Genomic DNA, 12,718 nt, shown 5'->3' with positions numbered 1-12,718 from the left:
AATGCTCTACAGGGTGTCCGGCTCCGAATCCAGCGACAATCGTAATCCGTCAAAAAAGTGCAGGCTGCTAGATCCGACCGGTGCGCAGAGGCCAGCTGTCAGCTGTCCAGAGAGCGGCGGCCTATAAATGCCCTCCTAAAAACCCGCCCTCAGTATAAAGACCGCACGGAAGGTTATTTAAACTACGCATAGCGACAACGCAATGTGCACTCATTAAGTTGTCACGGAACTTATATTAGTGATGTCGAGTTAGGGTTGCACGACAAAAATTAACCTCCAGTCCAGCGCTAACCGCACCAACAGTTCAAAACAGGTTTTAAAATACAACTGAAGTGGCGTGCTACGTCTATCAAGCGTCGGGAAGCGCGCACCACCGTACACCCAATACGCCTCACTGAGCCCACAGACCAGGTCTCGTGCATGAACACCATGCACAGGGCCTGGTACACATGCCAACACACACGGGACCCCGGTCGGTCTAATTAGGACAATGGGAACCCAGTCCGAATGTTGCGAACCGTAAACAAAAGCATCGATGATATACAATTGCTGCCAAGTTTGTGTGTGAGCGCATGGTTGCGACAGCACGCGTAGAAAAAGGCGCTGCGGCATTTACGTAACAAATAAATGTTCGGAGGAGATGCGGTCTGTGCCATGGCGTTTGCTCGAAAACCGCACCGCAACGACTGTAGATGGCGTTACTTTATTCCGAAGAAACCATTAAACGCATCAGTCGCCCCCGCAGTTCAAGTGCGTCACCTTGATAAAGGGGTCCCAATGGGCACGTCCCTTGCTCGATAGCTCTACGCAGAGAACTCCGGTCCCAGCTGGTGCCGCCAGCCGAGACTGGAATTCTCACCCCGGGCGGCCCGACCCCACTCGACGGGGGCCGGCCGCAGGCCACCGGTGCTGACGCTGCCCGCGCTGCCCCGCATTACCCGAAGGCACGCCCGCAGGGGAGCGGCAATACGGCGCCACCGGCGTTTGGCGGACAGAACAAACAACTGCGCACAAAGTTCTTTATAAGACGCTGCTATGGCAACTATCAGCATAGCAAGCCGTCGTCATGTTTTTCATCAAGGCTGGTCTCAAATACTCAATCAATTTCTCGGCGTGCCTTGGAAAGAAGCACCACCTGAGCAAGCTAACTACGCCTTACAGGAAGCCCTAAATGCGGCCTGCTGCTTAGTGCCATAAATCTCCGCGAATAATGAATACGCCTATTGATCTCGCTCCAGAGACTGCCGCTATACGAAGCCACAACCACTCCCGCTGCTACAGCGTATACATGGAACGTGGCGAATATTAAATGTAATGTATACCAGGCGCGAACAAGCGACACATGACCCACAACGTTCAGCGATATACGAAACTTGGCGCGCGGCACGCGTAAAACGTTCTGCCAGGTGCCGGAGGTTTGTCGGGTGATTTTTATTGCCATCATGCCAGGTGTCAAAGGTTTGTCTAGGTCTTTTTTGGCATTACGTCAGATGACGAAGGTTTATGTGCTTTTTGGCTTATCAGTATGACCCGCGCCGGGAGCTTGTCAGGATATTTTTTTGTAAGCTGTATTAGGTGTATAAGGTTTCTTGCCTGTCGCTATCCTTGCATACTTGGTCGCATACCGTCATCCATCACAAACCCGAGTCACAAACGACATCCGTTCTAGACCCGAGGTCCTACGTCACCTGTCACAAACTTAAGGTCACATGTCACCTGTCACAAACCTGAGGTCACATGTCACCTATTACAAACCCCAGAGCACATGTCAAATGTCACAAACCCGAAGTCACATGTCACTTGTCACAAACACGAGGTCACACGTTACCTGTCACAAACTCCATGTCATACACATCACTCGTCATAAACCTGAGCTCACATATTTCTTGTCACGAACCCCAGGTTATACGCCACCTGACACAAACCTAAGGTCACATATCACCTGTCCTAAATCCGAGTTCAAACACATCCCCCGTTATAGGCAGCAGGTAACACACACACCACCAGTCGCGGCCACGGCGTCAAACTCGTCACCGGTCACGAACGCAGGGTCGCGCAGCGTCGCGCAGCGCGTCCACGCCTCAGCCGCCACTCCCGTCCGCCAGTGGCCGGGCGACGGCCGCTCACCTGAAGAACAGGTGCAGGCTGTGCGAGACGAACTCGGTCACCTCGCGCACGTGCGGGTGCTCCAGGTAGAGCCGGCGCGCCGGCGAGTCGGGCAGCTGGGCGGCGCGCAGGTCCCCCAGCAGCTCGGCCGCCAGCCCGGCCTGCGCCTTCAGCATCAGGTACCTGGTGGACAGCGGCACGTTCAGCTGTCGAGCCCAGCGCTGACGCCTCTCCCCCTCTGCCGACGTACCGACCGTGCCGTCACCGATCGGGGCGGCACCTGCGTCTGGTCGTGCTGGCGGCAGGCGTCATGGCCAGCGACGACCGCGGCCCCTGGTGCGGGCCACGCCGCGGCATACTGCGCAGATTACGGTTCGAACGTGGCCGAAACATCGATTTCTGAAATGTTCGACGTCGTCCGGCTTTGTTGTTTTCCACCATCAAACTGATCAGACTATGTAAAATCCCTACTGGAGGTCACATGAGCTTCTTGTTGTTGGTTTTCATGTGCATAAGGCTGGAACTTTTCTGTTGTCTGCTGACATCTCTGTTCTGTCAATTGCAATGTTTGTCGTGCATTCAAGAATGATAAATATGCCATGTCAAAAATGTGTTTGCATGAGAGGGATCGTCAGAGCGTGTTTTATCGATTGCTGACACGAATGGTCTTTAAAGTTTGACCATATTTTGGTCTTTAAAGACCGACGACAGTCTGACATAACGGACTGTAACACAAGAAAATGGCACAACGGCGTGCTAGAAAAAAGGCGAGCTTCGTGTTCAGTCAGCACAAATCAGGGGGAGGCGACACATCGAACGAAGGCAAAACAGCAAGGCGTGCATTTCAAGACATCAGCGAACTCCAAGTGACAGTAACGGGTGTGGCTCCGAGGCTTCTTTTAAATTGGCCGCTCATCTTACATTCGTTAAATCACGACCTTACTGAAGATGCCTCGGGCAAAACCAGAAAATAGCCAACTAAATACGGCACAAACGCTGAACTCTTAAGTGTTGTTGAACTCTTAAGTGACCCCCTGTTAGCTGTCCTCACCGAGCATGTTATCGCAGCCATCAATACCTTTGTTCTTTGCACCTGGGAAACAAGTCTTAGAAACCTTCTTAAATATTGATCCCATTTTAGGTCCTATTTCTAATGATCCGCTTGTACATACGTTCCAGAAGTTAGGAAGCCAAACTCACACTTGAGGGAGGAGGAACAAATCGGTCATTGGGGTGATGGTGGGTTGGGTGAGGGCAGTGACCTACCCAAAATAACGCAAAGCAACATTTGCACCCGCGTCTAACAATCACATAAACTTTCATTGATCCATGTAGCGTCTGGACAGTCTGGGACCCGGTAGTTGATAGACTTCAGGCACATAGCCAAAATTGTACCGGGGGGAAGGAGGGGTCACTAAAATTATTTCCAAAATCCTGCGCAGTTGGCCCAAATTTCTACCAAACCCTTCTATTCTTTTTCTCAGCATAACTCTATAACAATTTCTCACCATTCCTCAGGCTCGTGGGGGAGGGCGCACACCTTGGCTATACCTTGGCTACGCCTTGGCTACGTCTTGACTACGCCCCCGGCATATTCGGAGGCAAATTAGAAACTCCGTACCAAATGTATGCCGTGAATTTCTCGGCTGCCAGCCACGCATCTACGTAACAATATGCGACGAAGTATAGCGCTAGTTACAAATGACATCCTTAAAAATCGCACCTAACTTGCCCGCCCAAAAGTCCCTATAAAATAAGTCCACCTTGTCATGGTGGCCAAAACCAAAATCTCAACTGCGACGCAGCTTGTGACATTCTGCGTGATGTCTCAATTTTGAGCTCTTCATGGTAAGACCAACGAACAAAGTGGCAGACTGTTGCGACGTCCAGAGCTATCGGAGCATCTGTAAGGCACAGGGGTACAGCCAAAATTTGCAAATGGGAGGGGAGGGGCCACCATCATTTGCGATGGCGGAGGGGGACTATTTCCTGCGATCGAGTCTCAGTTCACTACCCGTACCTCATTCCGCTGTTGGTCTAAACGTGCCGCTGCCCATGCTAGTGTCTGGGAGACAAACAAAATAGTTTTCCTGATAACCAGATTCCGGAATTCACGTTATTGGCATGCTTTAATAATGTACTCATATTACAATTGTACTGAATCAAGAGATAAACTACTTGTTGCAATGATACGTGAATAAAGTGGACATGAACAATCCTATTCAGGACCGTTGTGGTGATGAGCTACGCTCGAAGCTGACGGCGGCGGAGTGGGAGGCTAAAGCCCCATGATTTCCCAAAGTTGCGCTGCTAGTACGACATGCGATTCGAGGTCGGTGTAGTTCAAAACCTTACACCCAAATATTATCTTTTAAATGATATTCCATAGATCTATTCCCGACGCAGCAATACAATACGCGCCGTCTGCAGCTATGGCAGACGGACCCACAGCTATCACATCTGTATTTTTCCGCACCGAGATCCAACGGAAATCGAAGCATGCTCTTGCCCGTAAAAACACGAGATGGCACGCCAAACCAGAGCTATACAAACAATAAGGTTGAGTGATCCGGTCTCCGTAAATGTAGAGCCTGTGGCTTGACGTGAGTTGTTCAGGGCATTAGCGAGAAACATTATTCACATAGATAAGACAGTAGTAATAGCCTGATTCCTCAGAGAAAACCAGGACAATGGAGATATAGCTGGGTTGATATTTCGGCAGCATGCCTTTAGAATAAATAAAATCGAAACAATAGCAGACGTCTTCTGCTATTATTTCCATAAAGGCATGTTGCCGAAATATCGACTCAACTATATCTCCATTGTTCTGGTTTTTCTCCGAGGAATAAGGCTACTACTATTGTCTTAGCCTATGACTTTGGGGAAGCCGCGAATTCGGAGATTATATTCGTCCTTTGATGGACCAGAGCAAGGCTATAAAAACAATAAGATAGAACGCTCCGGTCTCCGTAAATGTAGTCTATGGCTTTGGGGAAGCTGCGAAGTGACAATTTAGAAAATTTCCGGCCCATGTCAAACTATTACACGAGACCAAAACTGTCATATGTTGCACCATTACAACAATACTTGCACGACATTACAGCGTGGACAATTTATAAAAGTGGTAATATTTGAAATTGGTACAAATAGTTTGTTTTCATTGGGATATTTTTCTTCGGAACCAGAGTTCACAAGCAGGAAATATTCGATCTGATGTCAGCGAAAAATAGCTCTACTGAGCGTGCTGATAAACATGATGGTATATAATGAATTAAAATATCACATTTGACATTGCCACTGCATCTATATTCGTGTTTGCCCTTAAAAAAACCGTTTCCAGCAAACATGTGCCTGGCTTTCAATGTCGGTTTCTGGTACCTACTTACTCTCATCAAAACGAGGCCTTAGATCCCTCGCTTCGGCTAGCTCTTTCATTATCACTAGTCCTTGGTTACTGAATCACGTGGGTTATTTTGCAAATAACAGGCTCTGGCTCCTAGTTCTCACCTGTTGTTTCCAAACCGAACATATGATCACAAGTTTCAATTGGTTCGTTACAAATACCGCACCCTCGTTTCTGGATTCCATTCATTCACTCGCAAACCGTGTGATCCCACTAATTCACTCACAAACCGCTTGATCCCATTAATTCACTCACAAAACGTTCGATCCCGACCCCCGTTCGTCACTGGCTCATTCGTCAACACCAGCTCGGGTTGCTATTTGATAGCATTCTGTTATTGAAATGGTGCCTGATATCAAAGGTCTCTCACATATGTGCTTTAATAGCTGCGGAAGCACGCTGGATAACGTAAGTTTATCAAGTGAATACGTAATGGATTAACAATGCTTTCAGATGAGATCCTGGTCTTTGTTGTTGGCTTTGACATGTTTCTGCACCTTGGTTGTTGCCAGGTCCTGAAGATAGGCTGGCTCCGGGTTCTTGCGGGGTTTCTGGTCATATTATTGACTTAACATTTGCGCTCCGTGGATCTAGCGACACAATGCAAGCTGCCTCTTGGTTCTCGCTGACCCCTCTGCATACCTCAGGCCGTGTTTTGAATTTTTGTTGGATCTTTTGAATCGCACCAACAGCCGTGTGATCAGCGAGTAAACAGCAATGCGACCAGAGGGTTGGCGGGCAGACCGGTCGGCAGCTCGATCGATGGTCACTCTTGCTTGCGCCGGTACCAAGAGGACACCACTTCGGAATCGAAGAGCAGCTCCTGCAGGCGGTCGGCGGTGGGCAGCAACAGGAGGGGGGCCGCGTCCCAGGGCCAGGACTTTTCGCTGCGCAGGGTGAGCCGGGCGGTCACGTCGCCCAGCGCCTTGAACAGCGCCAGGAAAATGAGGCCCAGTGGACGACCTTCTGTCACGCATGGCCACCCGTAACTCGGTCCGTGGCCGTCGACAGGCGTGGCGGCTCCGGGATTGTAAAGTCGTTGACGAGTGGGACGACGCCCAACTGCGGGCCCAAACCCAGGCAGGTCCGGGGCTAGCAGCATGCTACCCCGTGCCGCGAGGGCCGTTACTCGCGTCCGGTGAATAGGTCTGTTCATTTATGATATTAAATATATTGAAAATGACATGATATTACCAAGATAGCTTAAGTGGCGTGCAGTCGTATTTCATATTCTAACACATCCTATGACATATAAAACCCAACCAAAATGGTGCTTGACACCAGGCGATACAGATCACTGGCGCAGTAATGTTTCCTATAGCCTACTGCCTTAAATAGCATCCAGGAGACATCATTTCATTGTTAAACTCATATCTGAGTCAGTACTTATAAGCAGACGTTGGCAAATACCCGACGCTCACACCTCTTTGGTATATTATTCCAAACTTTAAGTCTGATAATTTTGATTTGCACGGTCATAAAACAGCAGTACATCGCTGCGTCGGATAAGCCGTCAAAACAAAATGCACATTTCAGATGAAAAGTGAGCAGCATGGGGACCAGCAACTGGATTCCATCGATCCTTGCCAGTGTCATCTCTTGGGTTATCCGAAATCTTACGTGTTAAATCAACTAGATATTTTTTATGACGCCGGTATTTCGCGTGCCATCAATCGAGGCAAAAAAGCAGCGTTAAGTATGAGCTTTTTCCCCCGATGCCGCGGGGTGAATCACCATGGCAACCGTGTTTTCACGGGACTTAAAGCTGTGACGATACCAAACCCTCTAACCAATCACAAGCTTAGATTGACGTTCGAATTCGCAGCAGGGGTTTAGAAACATTGACACGTTTTAATAATGCTTGAGATACCAGGGCGCCCCCCCCCCCCGAAAACAATGGGAGCATTGCGCCAAACCATGAAAGCACTAGAGAAGTACAGGCAACCAAGCCCTCGCATTACGGTATTCTGGGCACACGATGCTGTGACGTCATCGGAGGACCAAATCACATGACACCAACGATACGGCGGCGTGAAAACACTTCTTTGTAGTTTGAGCATAAATATTTCCACAAATCATATTTTTTCGGCTTAAAATTTTCAATGAAACATTTCAGCCGAGAAATGCGTTGGTTTGCATCAGGGCTACGAAGTTATCAAAGTTTATATATCAAAGTTTGTTCCAAAGAACTCTTGCTGAAAGTGCTTAGAAACGGTCGGTGTAAAAGAGTACAGCATACAACAACATAGCATGAGGATGAAATACAGTGGGTCAGACCGGATCGCAGCACCCTGAGACGCGTATTGAGCAGTTGGAATGCTAATCCTGTAGCCTTAGGGGGAGCGTTGCTAGGGTGGATGCAGGGTTGGCCGCCCTAGAGGAGTTGGCGAGTGAAGAACCCCGGGAGGCTTAAATGCATTGAACGCCATTTGTTCAAGATAGCAGATTTTCCTGTACAATAGGACGGTTTCCGAAAATTTTTGTAATTTCTGTCGGTCCGAGTCGTGGCCCATATCTCAGCTCGAAATAGTCTAGAGGATATATTAGGACTGGTGGGATATTATTCCCTGCGCACCACTTTTGTCTAGCCCATCTGACATTATGGATTTGCAAGTTAACCAACACCTAGGAAAACCATAGCACAGCAACAGAAAAACTCTTGGCACCTGCCCTCCTCACATTACCTCATTTTCACCTTTCGCTCCATATAGGTACGACAGTCAGAAGATATATGGACCATCATTGCCTGTTAATGAATTAAATGTAAACATTTCCTATCGTGTTTATTTATTTATATATAAATATTAATTTTACAAAATGTATTACACATAAATATCCAGGCGCGTTGATCACGACGGACATAGCACGGGTGCTGGACCTAGACAACATAGTTCAATAGGATCTATTCTTGGAAGCATATCTTAATGCTGATTTCTATTGAGACAGGATGAAATGCAAAATGTACAATATCTATTCACATAGCGTCAAAACAAAGATGGAAAGCAAGATTGCCACCCAGTTCATTGGCGAAATCCCCGTTTTATCATGTTACTGGCATCTACCAACCTTTTCGTAGTATCAACCAAAAACCATACTACGGGCTACCAACATTTAGTCCGATGGTGAAATCACTTCTGTGTAGCTTTTTACTCCCGTAATCTTGATCCCAGTCAAACAACGCCGACGCGAGGTGCCGCCATGTCGGCACCCGCGCACCGCCACAGTGCGGTGGGTGGATGGGTGGGTGGACACGAGAGTAGAAGAGGCGGCCGTCGGTGCGCCGCGCCAGTAGCGACGGAGCGCCGAGCCGGGCAGGATGGCCGCGCCTGTGCCGACGGCCGCGCTGGACAGCGCGTACAACAGCTGCCTGGCCGAGGCCGTGCAGCTCACCTGCCGCCGTCAGCTGGCGCCCGACAACACCTCGCAGCTCATCTGCGCGTCCAGGGACGGTGAGCAGCGCGCCGCTGCCGTCTACACGGCCCTGGTGACCACCACTGGGCTCGTTGTGCCCGCGACTCTGGTGCTCAACCTGGCCGTCGTGCTCACCGTGTACATGAACCGCAGACTGCACACCGTCGTCAACGTCATCGTTTCGGTGCTGTGCACAAACAACATGGCATGGGCTGCGCTACCAGTCCTCGTTGCTGCGCATCCAAATTTCCAGCATCCAACTGCATGCCAAATAAGAAACTTTCTTGTTGTTAACACCACGGGCATCAGGTTTACAACCATCGTCACAATAGCGCTGTTACGGTACCTGATTGTAGTGAGAGGTTGCAGCTACCCACTATGCGCAAAGAACATACTATTATTCGTCACAATCGCTATCGCGCCCATTTCCATCAAGTGGGCTATGCGAGCAAGCGAGAGAAGTGCTCGTTGTCTTTCAGGGCTGGCAATGAGCACAGATGGACATGTCATCACGACTGCGCACGTCGGGACAATGGAGTCAGTCTTCCTCAATCACGTTCTCGAATATTGCGTGGGCTTCGTCATTTTAACATTCTGCTATGCCAGTATCCTAAGAAAAACAGTCGTGTCCAAGAAACAAATAAACATGGGCAAAATATCCAACGCGAGACAGCAGCTTTCCTCGGGAGGTGCGGCGGCACTCCGCGTGCGCAAACTGCCTGACCGGCCGCAGTTCGCAGCTGACTGTGCGGTGGCACCTGCTGCGGGCCGCGTCTCCCGTGCGAGCAGCGCCGTTTCCAACGACCGGACGGCACCGGCTGGTCGGTTCAACACCATCGCCGAGGTGGAGACGGACAAGCCGCGGTCGGTCAAGGCCCAGGTCACGACAGCCCGGCACCCGCAGCCGCCAGTCACAGCGCCAGCTCAGACCGCGCAGGTCGCGGCGGTTGTCTCGGCTGGGCAAACCCCGATCGCCGCGTCCAAGCGCGACCGGCCAATGACACCCGAGATCTGCCATTGCCCTGCCACAACGGCGAACGGTGAAGGAGGAGGGGATGGAGGCGGCAATGGGGCAGAAGGAGGGGAGGGATTAGGGCAAAAGAAACGACGATTAACAACACGAAGCGATCGAGGAGATGGAGCAAGCGACGGAGTGGAGGGACGCGATAAGGAAAACAACGACAAAGAAGGAGGCAGTGGGGGAAGGAGTAACGGAGGAGGAAGCGGTGGAGAAGAAAACCGTGGGGGAGGAAAAGATAACGGAGGAGGCGACGGAGGAGTAAGCGGTGAACGAGAAAGCGGCGGGAGAGCAAGCAATGGAGTAGTAAGCAGTGAAGGAGGAAGCATCGCACGAGTAAGAGATGGATCAAGAGGAGGCGGTGGTTGCCTGCCGCTGAGTCTGAGCGTCGTTGGTGTCACAAAAATTGCAGATCCTGGCGTATTCGAGACCAGCTTGCCTGTTTTGTCGCAGAGCACTGTCGGAAGCCAGCGAAACCCCAAACGCCGGGACCGCAGAGTCGACATCGTAGCCACCATCTCAATCACCGCATGTCTCGTCATCTTCTTCGTTTCTTCCCTTCCCTTCCTCGGCGCAATCCTGCATCTATGGAGCACGCCGTGCCTAGTGCTGCCAGAGGTGAGACTGCTAGCCCAGCTCGTGTTGATCATCAGCGGTGGATTCGCCGCCATCTTCAGTCCCGTAGTATTCGTCGTCTTCAGCAGCGACTTCAGAGAAGCGCTCCGACGAACATACTGGCAGCCAGCCGTACGGACTTCCTCAAACGTCAACTCTTCAAGACAGAACTAGTGTCAAGCACCGACAACAAATGGATCGTTCTTGGCATTACCTTAAAATGCATGATGGAGTTAATGTCGGGCAACAGCAAAATTCAGTTTAATTTCTTCTAGCGCTTAATCTGCCACACAATGTAACCTGGGATTTGCTGAAACCAAGGGGTATATTACTGTTCTTTTCATGCTTGTTGAATGGTATCAGACGATAATTTGTCCGCACCACGTGTAGTCTTTTGGTGTTATGTTCGAAACTTTGTGGAGCATTTCTGCGCAATCTGTATTCCATGACCATGCACTTTATTTATCAAAAAAATGTATTTTCGATCTATGTTGCGTGTTGCGACGATGTCATGGCAATGTTATATTGATGTTATCACAGTTAAATGTCTTCCCGATCGAAAGACAGAAGCAACAGAAAAATGTACCTTTCGATCTATGTTGCGCGCTGCGATGATGTCATGAAATGCTTCGGTGATATCACGAATAAATTCTAGTCGCAAATTCTGGGAGCACCGAAAGAGGTATCTATGTCTGATATTATCACTTCTTAATGCTAGATAAACCAATCCAACCGTTTGCACTAGCAAAAGAAAAAATAAACCACTACCGCTACTGTATCTGGTGCAGCTATTCAAAGCTATACAAACGAGCGCAACACACGCATCATCATTCTGGATGAGTGTCGTCTGGCCGTTCTCAAATTTCCAGACTATCGCAACAGAACAACTTCCCGCCGAAATGTGAGGTGTATTGTGCGCATCTACTTATTTGAAACCACAAATAAACCAATATATATATATATATATATATATATATATATATATATATATATATATATATATAGATGAGATAGATAGAAAGACGGATAAACCTTTTTCAAGTGTGTACATCTTTCGCATTTATAAATTACAGTGAGCGTATGAGCTAAATTCTAGCGGCACCAATTCCCTTTTGTTTGTTTTACTAGCTGAGAAATCAAGACCCGGAGAAAAGTTGGTTCGCTTTTTCTGGAGAGGGGGGGGGGGGAAGAGCAGCATATGAGCGATAAGACCGCAAGCAGCAAGGATAATATCATGCAGCCTTTGCTTCCACTGACACAAACCGAATTTTTCATTTTTTCATTATAAGATTATTCCTACATCGAAACAAACATTTCGTCCATTTTCAGGCTTTGGAACAATGTCATTAAAAAGAACGATTTGAGAAGCCATCCTGTTCATGTTTCCTTTCTCACCCAATTTCATAACTCGCGCTTAGGTGTGGGAGGGGGGGGGGGGGGCAATTTGACCCTCGAAGGTTTGTGCGGAGCGATTTCAAAATTGTAGAAAATTAAATAGCGGATCGTTTGGTATCTCTGTAAATCTCTGATTTAATATCTTATGCAACACAACGACTGATCAACAAATCATATTGACCTATATTGATCTTAGGGTCACGATGAAGGACAGACCAAGGTCAAAACTAACCTGATTTTTTTGCTCTAAAACTTACTGTATGGGGTAGTTTCATTATACGTCTTCCGTGGCCTTCTTAAATGTCATAATACGTCAATGACATAAAATGAACTACGCCAGCATTTTGTTTTGACGAACATATCACCTAGGGTAATCCTTGATGCTTATTTGACTGCAAAAGCCATGCAGTCTTGTATCATTTTAATCACTGTGGCCATCTTAAGGTCAAACAAGGTCAATGACCTTAAATGAGCACCAGTGACATTTTCCTTTGAAGAGGCATCTTAGATTACGATGGTTGCATGAGAAGTTCTGGGGACGCTTTGGACACAAGCCTGGAGTTTGGCCTTATTTGACCTTATTTGACCCGAACGTCATAGCCTATAAACCTCAAATATTGTCCCTACGTTTCTGAGATCTCAGGGAGGGGTGGGTAAAACTGACCGCTCACCCGAGCGAAGGGTATTCATCTGGCCATCCGGGAGCGTGCTTACATACACAAATCGTTTGTTTTTCTAATGACAGCCTGCTGCAGTGTGGAAAAGGTTAA

General features: G+C 48.7%; 1 protein-coding gene across 1 annotated transcript in view; it reads right to left on the bottom strand.

Moving 5' to 3' along the window:
- Positions 1-12,718, bottom strand: part of LOC119109939 (telomerase protein component 1) — a 117,830-nt gene that overhangs the window by 897 nt on the left and 104,215 nt on the right. Inside the window, exon 27 of the mRNA XM_037233684.1 lies at positions 2,128-2,289. Within this exon, the coding sequence (XP_037089579.1) occupies positions 2,128-2,289 (162 nt within the window). The remainder of the gene's footprint in view (positions 1-2,127; positions 2,290-12,718) is intronic.

This window comes from Pollicipes pollicipes, unplaced genomic scaffold, assembly GCF_011947565.3.
Source record: "Pollicipes pollicipes isolate AB1234 unplaced genomic scaffold, Ppol_2.1 Scaffold_7231;HRSCAF=8579_pilon_pilon_pilon, whole genome shotgun sequence".
Classification (NCBI taxonomy): domain Eukaryota; kingdom Metazoa; phylum Arthropoda; class Thecostraca; order Pollicipedomorpha; family Pollicipedidae; genus Pollicipes; species Pollicipes pollicipes.
Note: the sequence above shows the minus strand (reverse complement) of the source record. Positions and strands in the feature narration are given on the sequence as shown.